This window comes from Antechinus flavipes, chromosome 3 (genome assembly GCF_016432865.1).
Source record: "Antechinus flavipes isolate AdamAnt ecotype Samford, QLD, Australia chromosome 3, AdamAnt_v2, whole genome shotgun sequence".
Classification (NCBI taxonomy): domain Eukaryota; kingdom Metazoa; phylum Chordata; class Mammalia; order Dasyuromorphia; family Dasyuridae; genus Antechinus; species Antechinus flavipes.
In genome coordinates this window covers 317,926,303-317,943,420 of record NC_067400.1, presented here as the reverse complement: position 1 = coordinate 317,943,420, position 17,118 = coordinate 317,926,303, and the positions used below count along the sequence as shown (strand labels likewise).

At 38.2% G+C, this 17,118-nt stretch overlaps 2 protein-coding genes across 7 annotated transcripts in view; one reads left to right on the top strand and one right to left on the bottom strand.

Moving 5' to 3' along the window:
- Positions 1 to 9,769, bottom strand: part of SLC49A4 (solute carrier family 49 member 4) — a 199,767-nt gene extending 189,998 nt beyond the window's left edge. For 2 of the 3 annotated variants that reach the window (XR_007951904.1, XM_051985412.1), the window contains exon 1: positions 9,133 to 9,769. Coding sequence is in view for 2 of the 3 variants with exons in the window: in XM_051985412.1 (XP_051841372.1) it covers positions 9,133 to 9,520 (388 nt within the window). In the remaining variant the exon portion in view is untranslated. The remainder of the gene's footprint in view (positions 1 to 9,132) is intronic. The other variant, XM_051985413.1, reaches the window with a different exon arrangement.
- Positions 9,770 to 11,194: 1,425 nt separating this feature from the next.
- The window catches only part of HSPBAP1 (HSPB1 associated protein 1), a 54,772-nt gene continuing 48,848 nt past the window's right edge, over positions 11,195 to 17,118 (top strand). For 3 of the 4 annotated variants that reach the window (XM_051985418.1, XM_051985417.1, XM_051985414.1), the window contains exon 1: positions 11,195 to 11,346. In XM_051985418.1, the coding sequence (XP_051841378.1) occupies positions 11,292 to 11,346 (55 nt within the window). In that variant the 5' untranslated portion in view covers positions 11,195 to 11,291. The remainder of the gene's footprint in view (positions 11,347 to 17,118) is intronic. The other variant, XM_051985415.1, reaches the window with a different exon arrangement.

Genomic DNA, 17,118 nt, shown 5'->3' with positions numbered 1-17,118 from the left:
GCTGTGTCGCCAAGGCACTACGAGCAGGTTACCTGGACAAGACATGTTCATTTAAAGAGAGCTATATTGCTGGACATGGCAGATTGGGTCCACTTCTTCTGAAGGAAATAGAGGCGCAAGACATCCAGGACGGAATTCAGGGTATGGACACTTATGACGATGTTGTTGAAGAAGATGACATGATCATTATTGAATAAAGTACTTTTTTTTGTTCACATTTACCTGTTTATTAAAATTGCTGTCAATGTTCATTAAAATAAGCCCTCCCCTGAAAATAAGCCCTATGGTGTTTTTCTGTCCAAAAAAATTAATAAGATAGTGTCTTATTATCGGGGAAACACGGTATTTCCCATTCCTAGAATGCTCCTTCTCACCAAAACCTTCTGACTTCCTTCAGAAATCAGCTTAAATCCAAACTTTTTAAAGAGACTTTTCACCTATTCCTGCCCTATATTCTCCATCAAGATTACCTCTTGTTTATCCTGTATATATCTTATAAGTTTCTTGCAACTTTGTTTCCTTCATTAGAACATAAGCTCCTTGAGATCAAAGACCAAGTTTGTTTGTTTTTAATTTCTTTCTTTGTCCTTTTAGCACTTAGTACAGTGACTAACAGAAAACAAGACTACTTATTTTCATCTAACTAGAATCAACAAAATTTGGCCATTTACCTGGTTATAGGTGAATGAAGGAGAATGAATAGTTGAGAATGACTTACTCTGATAAATGTGCCCTCAAAAAGATATGGAAGTTACATGGAGGTATGGATTAGGGGGAAAGTTAACTTATTTAGGACTTATTTACTGAATTTGATAAGAGTTTGATATCAATGAAGATGTCCAACAATCAGCTGGAGAAGTGGACTGAGGTTACAGAAAAAGACAAGGGCTAAATATGGAGAACTGGGAGTCATCTACATAGTTATTAGTCAAACCCATGAAAGTTGATGAGCTTACTAAGAGACTAGAGAGAGAAGCTAAGAGAGTCAAGGACAAAGTCCTGGGGAAAAACTAGGCACAAAGTATAAGAAGTAGACTGTGATGATTCTGAAAAGAAAACAGAAGAATTTAACTAGTAGGAAGATCTATAAAAGGACAATATCAAGAAAATCTAAGGAGGAGAGAGTACCTAGAAGGAACATACGTATATCCAACAATGTCAAATGTTACAGAAATTCAGGATAGGGACTGAGGGAAAAAAAAGGCCATTGGATTTACCAATAAAGAAATACTACTAAACTCAGAAAGAGCAGTTTCAGTCTAGTGGTAGTGATGGAAGCCAGATTTTAACAGACTGAAAAATGAGTGGAAAGTGGGAAAGTGAAGGCAACAAGTGTTGACAGCTTTCTCAAGTAATTTGGCTGTGTGAGAGAGAAATATAGGATGATATAGCTCTATATGTAGAGTTTGCTTCATATTTCACTGTAAAAATTAAGGCCATCTATTGTGAATTTCCTTTTCTCTTCTCTAACTACATATTTCAGATCATCTAAGCATCAATCTGTATTTTCTCTTTTTTAGTCTTGGTTCATGAGATGAACCTTTTTTCCTTGCCAATATTAACCTCTTTACTTGTGCCTAGACCCAAGAGCACCTTAACCAATCTCCCACTTCTATTTCAGTTTGACACCACTGCTTGCCTAGTTTAGAAGTTTGACTCTTAAGAATAACTTTTCTTGCTCATATTGTTAATCATTTCTTATTCAATGGCACCTTCCCTTGGGGACATTTGTAGGCAGATAGGAAAAAGTAAGTGGAGAGAAAGAGTCTGAAGTTTAAAAAAAAGAGAGAGAAAAAATGAACAAAGAAATCTCTCATCTAAAAGATGAGAGGCTTCACATGAAAGGGTACCTTTCTCAGAGGTGGAGCAAAGGAGGAAAGAACAAGTGAAAATATAAAGAAGTTTGGAAAGGGGTAGTAAGGGAGTTTGGGAAAATTACCCCAAATTGATCAGAGTAAAGGAAGTGAGATCACGTTCTGAAAAAGAGGAATATGAAGAAGGTATTGAAGAAGAGAGCTTTTAAAAAAAGGTTTGGAATTCATGCTGTGGAGAAACATGTTAAAGAATCAATTTAGGGAATAGTAAAAGGATTGTCACATAGCAATGAGGGGCTCGTTGAAACTGAATAATAAGAATCAGTAATGGTCTTATTCAATATGATTGCTGAGAAGCCCAAGAGTAAAAGTGAAGAAGGCAGTTTGATAGAACAAGAATGACAATGATAAAAGGTAAGAAATTATTGGATAGAAAACCATATAAAGTAAACTGGTTATTTCTATAGTCAAGATTGTAAAAAAAAAAAAAAAAAAGAAAAGAAAAAAAAAGAAAGAAAGAAAGAAAATGAGGTTAGAAATGGATAGTTTAGTATCAGAATCAGGAGATAATATGATAACTGGAGGTTCCATAAACAAAGAACAAAATTTGGAAGAAGCATGAAGAATTGTTTGCCTTCTCAATGGGAAGGGGAGATAATTTAGATAATTTTTAAAGTGAATTTTTAAAAATAAACATTAAAAATAGGGAAAAGGAAGGGACATGAAGAAGTAGAAACATAGGAGATCATAATCTCAGAGATCAAGATCAAGTAAGTGACAATGAGATCTAAGGAACAAATGACTAAAAATAGAATTAAAGATATAGAAAATAGAAGTGGAAGAGAATGAGGAACTAGGATGAGAAGGGTCATCAAGAGGTATAAAAATTTCCAAGGAACTCCATTAGCATGGAATAATAGCAAACTAGGTACTAAAAGGAAAAATTTGAAAGAGATGGAAGAAAGCAAGGAGTTTTACATTTATGTCTCCTGGCCCAACAACTCAGATCCTAACTAACTCTTTAGTACCTGGTTACTAAACAGACTATTCAAGATGTATTTTGGAAAAAATCCCTGTTTCAATGAACACAAGATGAAAAGTTTATGAAGATTTAGGTTCACCGGCAAGTAAACAGAATCAATGAAATAATATATACAAGCACCATAATAATGTAAAGGAAAACAACACTGCATGACATCAATTCAAATCAACAATGCATGATCAATAATTACATCAGAAAACATGAATCATATTTCCTTTTCCTCAGCATGGAGGTGGTGAATTATGAGAATGGAATGAGGCATTCAATGTTGAACCAGGTAAATGTGTTGCTTTGTTTTCAGTACATATGCTTCTTTGTTACAAGGGAATGTTTTTATGGGGAAAGGTCATCAGGAAGTGTTGTTGAGATGAAAAAGAGAGGCAACAACAAAAACAATTAAAGAGATATGGGGTGAACTAAAACTATTACTGTGCATGAGAAATGAAGAACAGTCCACAGATAGCAACAATTTTCAGATGATGAAAGTAAAGCCATCTATAATCATGAAAAAATGCTCTAAATCACTACTCATTAGAGAAATGCAAATTAAAACAACTCTGAGGTACCACCTCACACCTCTCAGATTGACTAAGATGACAGGAAAAGATAATGTTGAAGGGGATGTGGGAAAACTAGGACACTAATGCATTGTTGGTGGAGTTGTGAAATGCTTCAACCATTCTGGAAAGTAATTTGGAACTGTGCCTGAAGGACTATCAATCTGTGCATACCCTTCAATCCAACACTACTGGGTCTGTATCCCAAGGAAATCATAAAGAAGGGAAAAGGCCCATATGTGCAAAAATGTTTCTAGCAGCTCTTTTTGTGTGGCAAAGAATTGGAAAATGAGTAGTAGATGCCTATCAACTGGGGAATGGCTAAATAAGTTATGGTATGTGAAGGTAATGAAATATTATTGTTCTGTAAAAAATGATGAGTAAGCTGATTTTAGAAAGGCCTGGAAAGATTTACACTAACTGATGCTAAGCAAAACAAGGAGAATCAGGAATACATTGTATACAGTAACAACAAGATGGTACAATGATCAGCTATGAAAAACTTGGTAGTTCTCAGCAGTTCAGTGATCTAAGGCAATCCCAATAAACTTTGGATAGAAAATGCCATCAGCATCCAGAGAGAAAATTATGGAGACTGAATGTAATAAATCGACATATGCTGTATTTACTTTTTTCCTTTTTCTTCTGTTCTTTTTTTCTCTTGTGGTTTTTTTCCTTTTGTTCTGATTTTTCTCTCCCAACATGATTTATAGAGAAATATTTATATTAAGAAAAAAAAAAAAAATGATTAACAGGTTTTTTTTTTTTTTTTTTTTTGGAGGGGGGGTGGGGGAATGTAAAGATTTGCATGAAATAATGTTATATACTGTAATGGGCTGAGGCTCGGGTTGATGCACTGAGGTCCCAAGCACATGAGGCTAAATAGTAATTGGACCATACTCTATTAATATATAAGCTTGGAGAAAGAATGGCCCCCGCCCACTCTTTGTGCAAGTCCTGATGTGTTGTATAGGAAATGACAATTTGGTGGGTGGAGGCAGGGGAGTGGAAAAGGAAGGGGAAGGAGAGACTGCTCGCATTGCCTTTGCGACTGCCCTTTAGCTCAGGTCTCTCTCTGCTAGCTGGCTTCCTGTCACAGCTGCCCATATTGCTATCGCAATACTTATTCATCTCTTCACTTCAATAAAGATTGAAGATTTTTCCCTTAACCTGAATTCCTGACTCTGGCTGATTTTAAATATGCAGTCATTACAATATACCTCCAGAGAAAGAATTGAAAAATAGAAGTATTTCCAATATTGTTTTATATACAGACATATATATATGTGTATGCATATATATGTGAGTGAATATAAATATATATTTTTCACATATATGTGTATATGTGTATATATATATACACATATATATGTGTGTGTGTGTCTGTGTGTGTGTGTGTGTGTGTGTGTATATGCGTACACACATACATACAAACACAAACACACATACACCCCTACTGTGGGGTGGAGAGGAAGGGAGGGAGGTAGTTTGGAATTTAAAATGTAACCCAAAAAATGCTTTTAAAAAAATAAAAAATAAAAAAATACAGTAAAAAAGAATGCCAGAAGATTGGAGAACTTTCAGAGCAGAACAGACCAAGATAAGAAGGTAAGTTTGGGAAATGGGAGATTTTTATCTCAACAGCCCAAGTATCACAGGAATTAGGAGAAAATGAGGTAAGAATTTTTTTAGCTACAAACTGTTGGGGGGAGGGGGAAGACCATAATGAATGGTGAATCCCTACTTTCCAGGATTTTGTAATAATGGGGAGCACTGGCATAGCCACTCTGTCTCAAAATACTAAGGAGAGGGGGACACAGGTGGAAGTTTTTCAGTAAATACCTGATCACATGTAGAGCATGAGCTCTGGAAACTCTTCCCAAGACAAGCATGAATATAAGACACATTCAGATACTTCCCTTGGTATTCTCTCTAATCCCAAACACACAGAATATGTATTATGCTCTAAGTGTAATGAAGAGGCTTTAGTCCAAGCAACCTCGTTCCCAATGGTACAAGACCTATTCTTAAAATCAATTTGCCAAAATGAGGAGAGACATTTAGCTTTGGTAATTTAACTAAAAGGGCTTGAGAGCTGTTAAGTCTCAGTCCTTTAGTAAGTTCACTGCTCTCAAACTTCACCTTTTACTTGCAAGAGAGTATTAGATATAAATTCTTTAACATTTCTAGTGCTAATGCTTTATCCTAAATAATTTCTTTTCATTACTCACTTGCAATAGAATCCTCATTAACTAAAAGCCCGATTTCTAATTAACTAAAAGAAAATTGAGTCAAATTTATAAGAATACAAACTATTTCCCAATTGGTAAATGGTTACAGGTTATGAAGAAGCAGTTTTCAGACAAAGACATCAAAACTACATACAGCCATAAGAAAAAAATGTCCTAAATCACCATTGATTAGAGAAATGTAAATACTTCAAACCAACCAGATTGGCTAATATGACAAAAAAGAAAAATTACAAATGTGGGAGAGGATATGGGAAATTGGGACACAAAAGCACTGTCAGTAGAGTTTTATACTGATCATTAAACCATTATGAAGAGCAATTTGGAACTGTGTTAAAAGGGCCTCAAAACCACAAATAGTTTTTATTATTTTTGTTTTTTTTTAATATAAGGGAATATTTTGTAATTCAGAATCACTATAACAAATAACATACTTTCTTTGGAAAGATAATATAAATATATGTGAAAGGATTATTTTCTGTATTCAACAGGTGTTACATAATAGTAGTTTAATATTATCCTGTTTTTTTATTTTTCTTTAATTTTCACTGGTATTTTATTTTCCAAATACAAGTAACGATCGTTTTCAACATTCACTTTTGTAAGACTTTGTGTTCCTATGCCCAAAGGACTACCCAACAGTACACACCATTTGATCCAGCAGTGTCTCAACTAGGTCTGTATCCCAAAGAGATTTGGGAAAATCTCCCAAAAAAAAGGGAAAAGGACCCATATATGAAAAAATGTTTGTAATAGTCCTTTTTGTAGTGGCAAAGAACATCAGCTGGGAAATAGCTAAATAAATTATAGTATATGAATGTAATGGAATATTATTGTTCTATAGGAAATAATCAGCTGGATTTTTAGAAAGCCTGGAGAGACTTACATGAACTTCTGCTAAGGGAAGTGAGTAGAACCAGAGAATATTGCACATACCAACAAGAAGATTATATGATGATCAAATGTGATAGACTTGGCTTTTTTCAACAAGGAGGTAGGTGATTCAAGTCAATTCCAATAAACTTGGGATAGAGAGAGCCATGTGCATCCAAAGAAAGGACTATAGGAGGGACTGAATGTCGATCACAATATAGTATTTTCACCTTTTTTGTTGTTATTGTTTGCTTGTTTTTCTCTCATTTTTTCCCCTTTTTGATCTAATTTTTGTTGTGCAACATGATAAAGGTGGAAATAATGTTTAAAAGAATTTCTCATGTTTAACCTTATATTGGATTACTTGCGGTGTAGAGGAGGGAAGAGATGGGTGGAAGGGAGAAAAATATGGACACAAGTTTCTGCAACGGTGAATGTTGAAAATTATCTTCGCATGTATTTTGAAAAATAAAAAGCTATTATTAAAAAAAAAAAAAAGACTGTGTTCTAAATTTTTCTCCTTCCCTCCTTTATCTCACCCTTCCCCAAGACAGCAAGTGAGCTAATACAGATTAAATATGTTCAAGCATAACTTTTGATACAGTAATACCACCATTAGGTTTGTATCACAAAGAGATTATTTTTTAAAAGGAAAAGGACTTAAATGTACATAAATGTTTATAGCAACTCTTTTTGTGTAAGCAAAGAATTAGAAATCAAGGAGATGCCCATTAATTGGGGAATGGCTGAACAAGCAGCTGTGTATGACTGTAATGTGATACTATTATGCTGTAAGAAATGATGAGCAAGATGCTTTCAGGAAAAACTAAAAAGATTTGACATGAACTGATACAAAGAGACATGAGCAGAACCAGAACAGTGTACACAGTAATAGCAATACTGTTCTATACTGTGAATGACCTATTCTCAGCAGTACAAAGGTACAAGGTAATTCTGAGAGACTTATGATGGAAAAATTCTGTCTACCTCCAAAGAAAGAAATTCACACCCAAACACTCACGCACATTCAGAACCCCAGCACACTCCCCAAATATTCTGTCCAAATACTTTTACCTTAATGCCCTCTCATAGATCCAGACATTCCTACCACCTTTCTAACACCCATGCTAAAAACCTCTCTCACAAAAATACTCCTGATAGCTGACACATACCCCTAAAGCAGTAAACTACACTTCCCCACGAGACATGATCCTCAAGCATACACCCAACACATCCTTTCAATGCCCCCCCCCCCCCCCCAGTACTTTGGAAAGGGGTGTCTGTTTGTTTAGTTTGTACCTGCAGAGACAGCGTCTGAATGCAAACTGAAGCATGCTTTTTCTTTACTTTCTTTCTCTTTTCCTTTTTTTGGTATTTCCTTTCACAACATGACTAATGTGGATACGTTTTGCATGGCTGCAAATATACAACCCATATCAAATTGCTTGCCTTCGCAATGAGGAGGGAGGGGAAAGAGGAAGGATAGAATTTGGAACTCCAAATTTATAAAACAAGTGTTAAAAGTTGTCTTTGCATGAAATTGGAAAAAAAAATATTAAAATTAGAATCAACTCAGAAATGTCCCTGACCTCTCATCCGCAAATGCCTTAGGAAGTGAAAGTATTCACCAAGGGCTAGTGGAATAAACAACAGCTTTATATGTTATGTTTTAGAATATATGCTTTCCACTTCCTTCACTGTCGGAAAGTAGGAACTTTCTGAGGGCCTGGAATCCTTGTTGTTACATAACAGTAGCCCCCTTGATATTACAAACTGAAATGTGATGCAAGACACCTTCCTAAATGTACCTCTGTTTAATAGGGATTTTTAACCTTTTTAAAATTATCAACCCTTTGGCAGTTTGGTGAAGCCTATGGATTCTTTCTCAGAATAAAGCTTTAATATGCACAAAATAAAACACAGGAAAACCTTGAATTGAAATCTTGTACTGAAATAGTTTTAAAAACATGTTTCAAGTTCACAGACAATAGGGAAAAAGTATTTTGAAGGTGAGGGGGGAAGGTTGGAGGGGTGTGTTGGGGGTATGTTTAGGAAATGTGTCTCTTGGAGTAATGAACAGCATTTTATCAGGAATGTTTCTGTGGGGGAAGTATTTAGTATGTGTGTTAGAAAGGTAGGAGGAGTGTCTGGGTCTGTGTGAGGTGGCATTAAGGGCGGAAGTATTTGGACAGAAATGGATGTTTGGGGAGTGTGTTTGAGTGCATGGGAAGCCTTTTGAGGATGCAAGTATTTAGGCCTTTTTGATGTGTAAGGAGGGCGTCTTCAGTTTTTGAGCGTATATTGTGTGTTTGGGTATGTTTTGGAAAAGTGTATGTATGTGTTAGGATTTATACATTCGGAGTGAAAATGTTTAGGCAGCATTCGTGTGCTTGAGGATGTCAGGGTTTTAAGGATGGTGTTTGGGGGATGTATGAAGATTTTAAGGGGGGATATTTATAGGCAGGATATTTAGGCTTCAAGGTGTAGGTGGGGCAGTGCTTGTGTACGGGTGATGTATTTTGGGGTGGGTTCCAGTATGCGTGCCTGTGTCTGGGTGTGTGTAGGAGTGCTGGGGCCGCGCTCCCTCCGCCGCTTACCTTTCTTGTCCAGCAGCCACATGAAAGCGAAGCAGGGTAGGAAGCCTATCGGCCCCCAGAGCACGAGCAGCGCTATGTCCCAGCTGGAGAAGCCGTAGGCCTGGCGGGCCGAGTTCTGGATAGGGCCCCAGGTGTTCCACACCAGGCCCTGCAGGAAGGCCATCAGCGAGAAGAGCAACAGCACCAGCCAGCGGCGCCCGTATACGCGCCCGGGCCCAGCCAAGACCTGTGCCGGCACCGCGGGCGCCACCGGCGCCGGCGCTCCGCGCTCCGCGGTCTGCGCCCGGCTCCTCCCGGTCGCCCCAGCGCCCGCCCCGGGCCCGGGCCTCAGCAGCGGCCGCCGCTCCTCCTCCTCCTCCTCTCCCGCGACACTCCAGCTGGAACCCATGGTCACGCTGGGCCGGCTGCCCGACCTCGAAGCCGGGTGCCCCTTGTCCTGCCCTGCCTTCCTCACACTGGTCTGAGACTGCGGAGCGCCTGCCCTCCTCCCTCCTTTGGCTCCTACCAGCAGACGAGCCCAGCTCCTCGAGTCCTGCTACGGCGCCTGCGCAGCGCAAACCGGCCCGGGTGCGGGAGCCGGGGCCGGGGGAGGAGGGGGGAGGAGCAGCGCGCGGAGCCCGCACTCTAGAGTCGGCGAAGCTCCTCCAGGTTACTTGCCGGCTGGACAACCGGCTCTCTGGACCACGGTTGGAGGAAGTGTCTGGGCGTGCGTCACGTGTTTCGTTAACATCTGTTTAGTGGCATCTAGTTGTTTGTAACTTCATGGAATCACGGGACTGACTGGAAGGGACATTAGGTCATCTAGGATCAGGAATCGGAGAGAGACTAGGTTCATCTTTCTGCTCTTCACTCCCTCTTATCAAAGTTGAGGAATCTGAGCTCCCGAGAAGAAACATTAGCAGAACTGGGACTGGAACCTAGGCTTCCCCCGAATCACAGTGCACTTATGTTGGTGCTTGTTTTGTTTATTGAATTTATATATCCTAAAAGGCTGCAATCAAATCAACATTTATTAAGCAATTAATTTTTTAAAAATTGGTTGTCAGACAATAAAAACAAAAAGACAATCCTGACATCAACTGGGGAAGACAAGAATGGAAAGAAGCTAAAAAAGTGGACGGAGGGTGGGGGAGACGGGAGAGATGTGGTGGAAAATGACAAAAAAGCACAAAAATAATTTTACATAAAAATATTCCGATCCTCCTCACCTTTTTTTTTTTTTGTTTTGTTCCCCCCAAGAAATGAAATTATCCTTTCCTTCTCTGAGTTTCTATAGTATTTAGCTATCTGTTACGCTTAATCACTTATCATAGTTTCATTTTTTTTAACATTTTAAATACATATCTTGCATCCTTTGAGATTATAAATTCCTCGAGGACAAGAAGCACTTTTTTCTTGTATTCGAGGCAATCGATATTTATTGACTTTTGACCAAAAGATGCTTTGGATAAAGTTAAGTGGTAAACAGGAAATTGTGGGGTACCCAGTTCACTTGTTTGGATATGCAAACTCAAACATGACGCCAGTTTGTAGGTAATCCAGGCCGGGTGATCTGACCTGTCACGAAAGCCAAATGAGTCACACCACGAATATAGAAGCACAGCTTGTCTGAACTTCGCGTTCCCAGGCCCGCATTTAAACCAGTGGGGACGCGAGATCCCGTGATCTGTTCCAGGAGACAAAGTGAGGCCAGCATTCATGGGGTGCGGGGGAAGCCAGGAGCCTCCGACAAACCATATGGCCGCTTTCTTTCCCTCTGGCCTTCCCCAAAACTCAAAACATGAGCGTTCTTGAATGGAGCCAGAACTAGAAATGGAAAGGGAACAGAAAACAGGAAGTCTGAAACAAAGCGAGAGTCCAGCAGCAGCATTACACCCAAAAGAAGGAAAGTCCAGCTTCGCTGGAAAAAGGAACACAAACAAAACCCACGTGTCCTGGCCTTCCTCTCCAGGGAAGAAAAACAAATAACCCCACGTGGTCCGGATTCTATGCTCCGCCGGCTGGGCGGAGCCATAGCTCACGTGAGCAATGTCAAGCCTATGGCGGCTTAGGGAAGTGTCACGTGATCGGCGTTGAGCGTTTGGACTTTTCCGGGGCATCTTGGGTAACGATCTCCAGGTGGCTCTACCTAGCCTGAGGAGTTTGGCACTGGAGTGGCTATGGCTACCGTGGGGGGAATGGGTCGGATCGGGGACCGTGGTGCAAGTGAAAAAGGTAAGTACGAGTCTGGGATCCTAAGAAATGGAGAGGGGGGAGGGTTAAGGAGAGAGAATCAGTCCGGTCCCGGTCCTCGGACTCCTACCCCGGAGTGCGGGGAGGCCTTTTGGCTTCCACCGTGAGTGTTGGGTGAGTGTGCTATATATAGACCGGACGCTCCTGACAAGGTGGCGAATGAAAACTGCGTTTTCCGTAATGTCGCTGATTTTTCATTTAATGAGAGAATCTTCTCTGGCCTGTAGAATAAAGTGTGTGTAAAGTGGGTGTGTATCCGGGTCATTTGCAAACAGCATCTTTTTGGGAATTAGTAGCAACAGAGCATGTGTTTATTATTAAGCGCTTACAGTATTCCAGATAAGAGTTCAAGCATGGTTTAAACGTACTAGCTTTGTGACTCCAGCCAAGTCACTTAACTCTTCTTTGCCTCAGTTTCCTTCTTGTCTGTGAAATGAAGACGAAAATAATACCTGCCTCCTAAGGAATGTTGTGAGGCTCAAATGAGATGATAATTGTAAAGCCCTTAGCATAATACTTGTTACCTTAGTAAATGCTATATATTTTAGCTATTTATATTACCTTTATTAACCGAATTTTGCTGTCTTGGTCTCTAAACTGGAGTTGCACAGAGCAAGCCTAGAGACAGATTTTCGCGATCAAGTAGCAGTTTAATTATTTTCAGAATGAGGAATACAGTTTTCAAGCTGGAAGTTCTGGGCAGGGAACCTCTTCCTATTGCAGGAAACAAATCACAAATGGGAAAGTAGATTACAATTCATTTTTAGGGCCTGAATACTATTCATTATACATTTGTGGGTACCATCTATTAAGGTAGATAATGTGGGTGTTCTCCACTCCTGTGGGAAGAATTCATAAGCAATTGTTTCAAATCACTGGGTTGTTGCTTGGTGTGGGGAGAGGAGTGGAATTCTGTCAAGGGACCAGGTTCTATTAATTCACTTAATTTGACATACACAGGAGATCTTCATCAAGAATTGATTGACTCTCAAGCCAGAAGAGGTAGCTTTGAAAAATTTCAATTATTGGTATTTTTATTTATACATATCACTTTACTAATTGTGAAAGTCATAGTAATTTTTTTTTTCCATTACCTCCTCTTGATCAAAACATTAGAACAACCCTGAAGATGGACAAGGAACATTCATTTGAGGCATGACTTTGATTTTATGTAAAAATATGTGAGTGCCAAGATAGCTGGCAAGGCAAATAAAAAAAGAGAAACATCAAGCCAGGGAAGGCAGAACAGAAAATGCTGCCAGTTTTCAGGCAACCAGGAGAGTGGATCAAAGGAAGGTAAGGGGGAGATATTCTTAAGAATGTTCTGACCCCTATTCCATAATTCTTTAGCTTGTTTAGAGCACTAAGGTCTTCCTCTGAGAGTATAGGTTGACATAGAAATAACATTCCTCCCCAAGGATAATGCAGCTTTTCTCCCCCCTCTCAGTCTTTAAGATGTCCAGCACCCTATGATTTTGCATCATCATGAGGTCTTGGGACAGCTGTCTACCTTTGGACCCAGTTTGATTTTCAAGATCAGGTAGTTTGTAGATTCCATAACAAGTAAGCAGTGAATCCCCTTTTAAGATGTGACAGGTTCATTCAGGACTCCACTCCCAGAGTTTGACTGCAGTGGGGGTGGTGAGCAGGACTTCAAAGGTACTTTTCCACTGTGACTCCAAGGAGTGTTTTTGGAAATGGTGTTTCCAGTAACCTAGTCACCAAGTTGAATTAGGGCCTAAGCCTTATTTGCAATTCCTAAAGAATGGGACCACTGTCAGAATAGATTTTAATTCTTTTTCCTTTTCTTACTTCACAAGCTATTGCTTCAAGTTTGACTTGTGCTGAATAGGCATCAGGAAATGATTAAGCTTTATCTGCTCCTGTGGTGGTGGTAATGCCAGAACCAGCGATCATATCTCCTAACTTTTTTCTAAAGCAGTATCCATCCGTATACCAGTTAAAAGTTTAAGGAGTTTCTTCAGGACTCCTTAAGGAGTTCTCCCCTTTTCAAAGGATATGAACAGACAATTTTCAGAGGATGAGATTGAAACTATTACCACTCATATGAAAGAGTGTTCCAAATCATTATGATCAGAGAAATGCAAATTAAGACAACTCTGAGATACCACTACACACCTGTCAGATTGGCTAAGATGACAGGAAAAAATAATGATGAATGTTGGAGGGGATGCGGGAAAACTGGGACACTGATGCATTGTTGGTGGAGTTGTGAACGAATCCAACCATTCTGGAGAGCAATCTGGAATTATGCCCAAAAAATTATCAAAATGTGCATACCCTTTGATCCAGCAGTGTTTCTATTGGGCTTATATCCCAAAGAAATACTAAAGAAGGGAAAGGGACCTGTATGTGCCAAAATGTTTGTAGCAGCCCTGTTTGTAGTGGCTAGAAACTGGAAAATGAATGGATGCCCATCAATTGGAGAATGGCTGGGTAAATTGTGGTATATGAATGTTATGGAATATTATTGTTCTGTAAGAAATGACCAGCAGGATGAATACAGAGAGGACTGGAGAGACCTACATGAACTGATGCTAAGTGAAATGAGCAGAACCAGGAGATCATTATACACTTCGACAACGATATTGTATGAGGACATATTTTGATGGAAGTGGATTTCTTTGACAAAGAGACCTGAGTTTCAATTGATAAATGACGGACAAAAGCAGCTACACCCAAAGAAAGAACACTGGGAAACGAATGTGAACTATCTGCATTTTTGTTTTTCTTCCCGGATTATTTATACCTTCTGAATCCAATTCTCCCTACGCAACAAGAGAACTGTTCGGTTCTGCAAACATATATTGTATCTAGGATATACTGCAACATATCCAACATATAAAGGACTGCTTGCCATCTAGGGGAGGGGGTGGAGGGAGGGAGGGGAAAAAAAAAATCGGAACAGAAATGAGTGTCAATATAATGTAATTATTAAATAAAAAATTTAAAAAAAAAAAAAAAAGGAGTTCTCCCCTTTCAGGGAGAAAGCAAGACATCGAGATAAACAATAATGGTCTAAAGACTCATTCTCACTTTCAACTTCAGAAGGATGGCAGGATTGTGTTTACACATTTGATGGTCAGGTTAGAATTGAGTAAGTCACTTCCAGATTGTCTAGTCGTTAGAGGACAAATGCAGAATATGCTGTGAATTCAGGAGTGTTTCAACTGCATGGGGAACATGTACCATTAATTGAGAAACAAAACAAGAGCTCTCAGTAACAGAGACAAAGATTCCTGGGGCCATTACTGCCTGAAAGCAGGCTGAGAAGCCTTTAACAATATTGTTTAAAGTTTTACTATAGTTTCCCATTGGACAAAAGTTTTCATCATGTTTCTGTTATAGTACACCAACGGCATTCCCTCCCTTAGAAAGAGAACAGTTGAGTTGGGGAGGCCTAAAATTGGTGGTTATTAGAGGGCAGACTTCAAAGAATCAAAGGAATTTTGATGACAACATGCTTTGGTCATTGCTTTAATTAGAATTCTAATGTCTTTCAAAGATGTTTTTCTTTATAATGTTGTCACATAAATTATTTTAGCTCTGCAAATTTTATTCTGAACTAATAGAATATAAGATCATCTAATTTAGTAATTATCTTAAAGTTTTTGCTCTTAGGACCTCTTTACACTCTTAAAAATTATTGAAGACGACCAAAGAGTTTTTGTTTACATATATCATGTGAATCTATATTTACAGTACTAAAAAAAAATCTTAATATTTTTAAGTAGTTTTGACTTTTCAGATCTCCTTGAAAGAGTTTCAAAGATACTAAGGGGTCCTCATTCCATATTTTGAAAATCAGTGATCTGGTCCATTTTCTTGTACCAAAATAAGAATAAAGAGCTATAGTCTTAGTTCTACAATTGAAAGATGCTACCCAAATTACTTATCCTCTGAACCTCAGTTTCCTGACATATCTTAAGGGAATTAATAATAATCTGCCTTAAACAAACCTTTGATAAGATAATTTTAAAAAGATAAAATGTTAGAAAGCTCTTTGAAAAGCTAAAAATGCCATACTGTTATAAGATGGTAGTTTTTATTCTATAGCTACATCTCCTTAAATTCTATAATTTAGTAACTAATAGGGGTCAGGGAAGCAATTGTTGTTTTATAGGAAAGGAAGCTATTCCAACTGGAAAGACCTCTAGAAGAAATAAATAGAATTAACTCGCAAGTAAATTAGCTGAAATAGCAAAACTACAACATGTACTTTGAAATAGCCAATAAGTAATCAATGGTATAGTTCTGGGTTCTAAGGGAGAAAACGGAAATGGATATGTAGTTTTGTGAATCATTTGCATAGAGATAATAAACTCATGAGAGCTGATGGAGGTACCAAGTAAGTGAAGAGAGAATAGGGTCCAGGACAGAGCCTTGGGAAACATCTACAGTTGGGGGCATGATATGAATGGTGTTTCAGCAAAGGATATTGAGAAGAAACAGTTAAGAAAGGTAGGGAAAAAATCAGGAGACACTAATGTCAAGAAAACATAGAGCGGAAAGCTTATCCAAGAACAGGAAATGGTCATAGTGTTACCTGTAGCAGTGAGGTCAAGAAGGCATGGGATTGAAAAGAGACTATTAGAATGGCAAATTAACTCCCAAACCTGCTCCTCTGCTGAGACATGGTGTTTGTTGGTCCATGAGTATAGTACATAACATTTGTGTTTATTTTTCAGACTTATTCATTCTCTTCTTTAATAATATCACAAGGGATAGCTTTCAGGATGAAGAGAATGATAGTGGGGGAAGCTTTGGTGGTAGAAAAAGAAGACATCAATAAACATTTTTAGAAAGAACATTTTATATATTTTTTATATCAGATTTTTATTAGATATTTCATATGAAGGTTCTTCCCATTTGATAATGCTCTTAAAGTGTAATCAAAATTGTCTGTTTTTAACTCTTATGATCATTTCTTTCTCTTGCTAAAAATTCTTCTAACTATAGATGTGCAAGGTACCTACTTTTTTTCCTACTAATTTTTTAAAATGGTGACACTGTAATTTAAGTATAGTATTCATCTGAACTCTTGTAATATATTACGTAAGATCCTGGCTGACTTTTAAAATGTTTTGTTAAACCTTTTTATTGCATATTACTTTCTTTTCTCAACGACTGGTGCCTCTCACAAAATGAATCCTTCTGTGTAATAAGTATAATCAATCAAAACAAATTAGCACATTCATTGGCCATGCCCAAAAAATGTGTCCTGCCACAATGATAATCACTATCTTTATGCTGAAAAGGCTAAATATGTGTTATTGTTCTGAAATCTCACTATTGATTTCCTTTACATTCTTGTAGTTTTTATATAAATTCTAATTCTTTTTCTACTTGCTTCACTTTGCATCAATTTATATAAATTTCCCCCCAATTCTCTGAATTCTCCATATTTGTCATTTCCTGTATTGTAATATAATATTCCATTATATTTATTATACTAATGTTCAGCCATTGACCAACTCTCGATGGGCATCTTCTGGTTCTTGCATATTATAAAAAAATTCTGCATTAAAAAATTTTCCCCATACAGTTAATTGATGTTTATCACTCTTGTCTCACACTGCTTCTTTTCCTCCTATGCCTCCTTCCTAATTCGGACTATTTGTTATTTCCCAAGATATCCAATTTTTTTATTTTGCTGCCATTGCCACAAACGTTTAGGCCTGTAATCACAGATCCAGTCAGAAGAGAATTTTTTAGTGTGTGTCTTGTATGCTA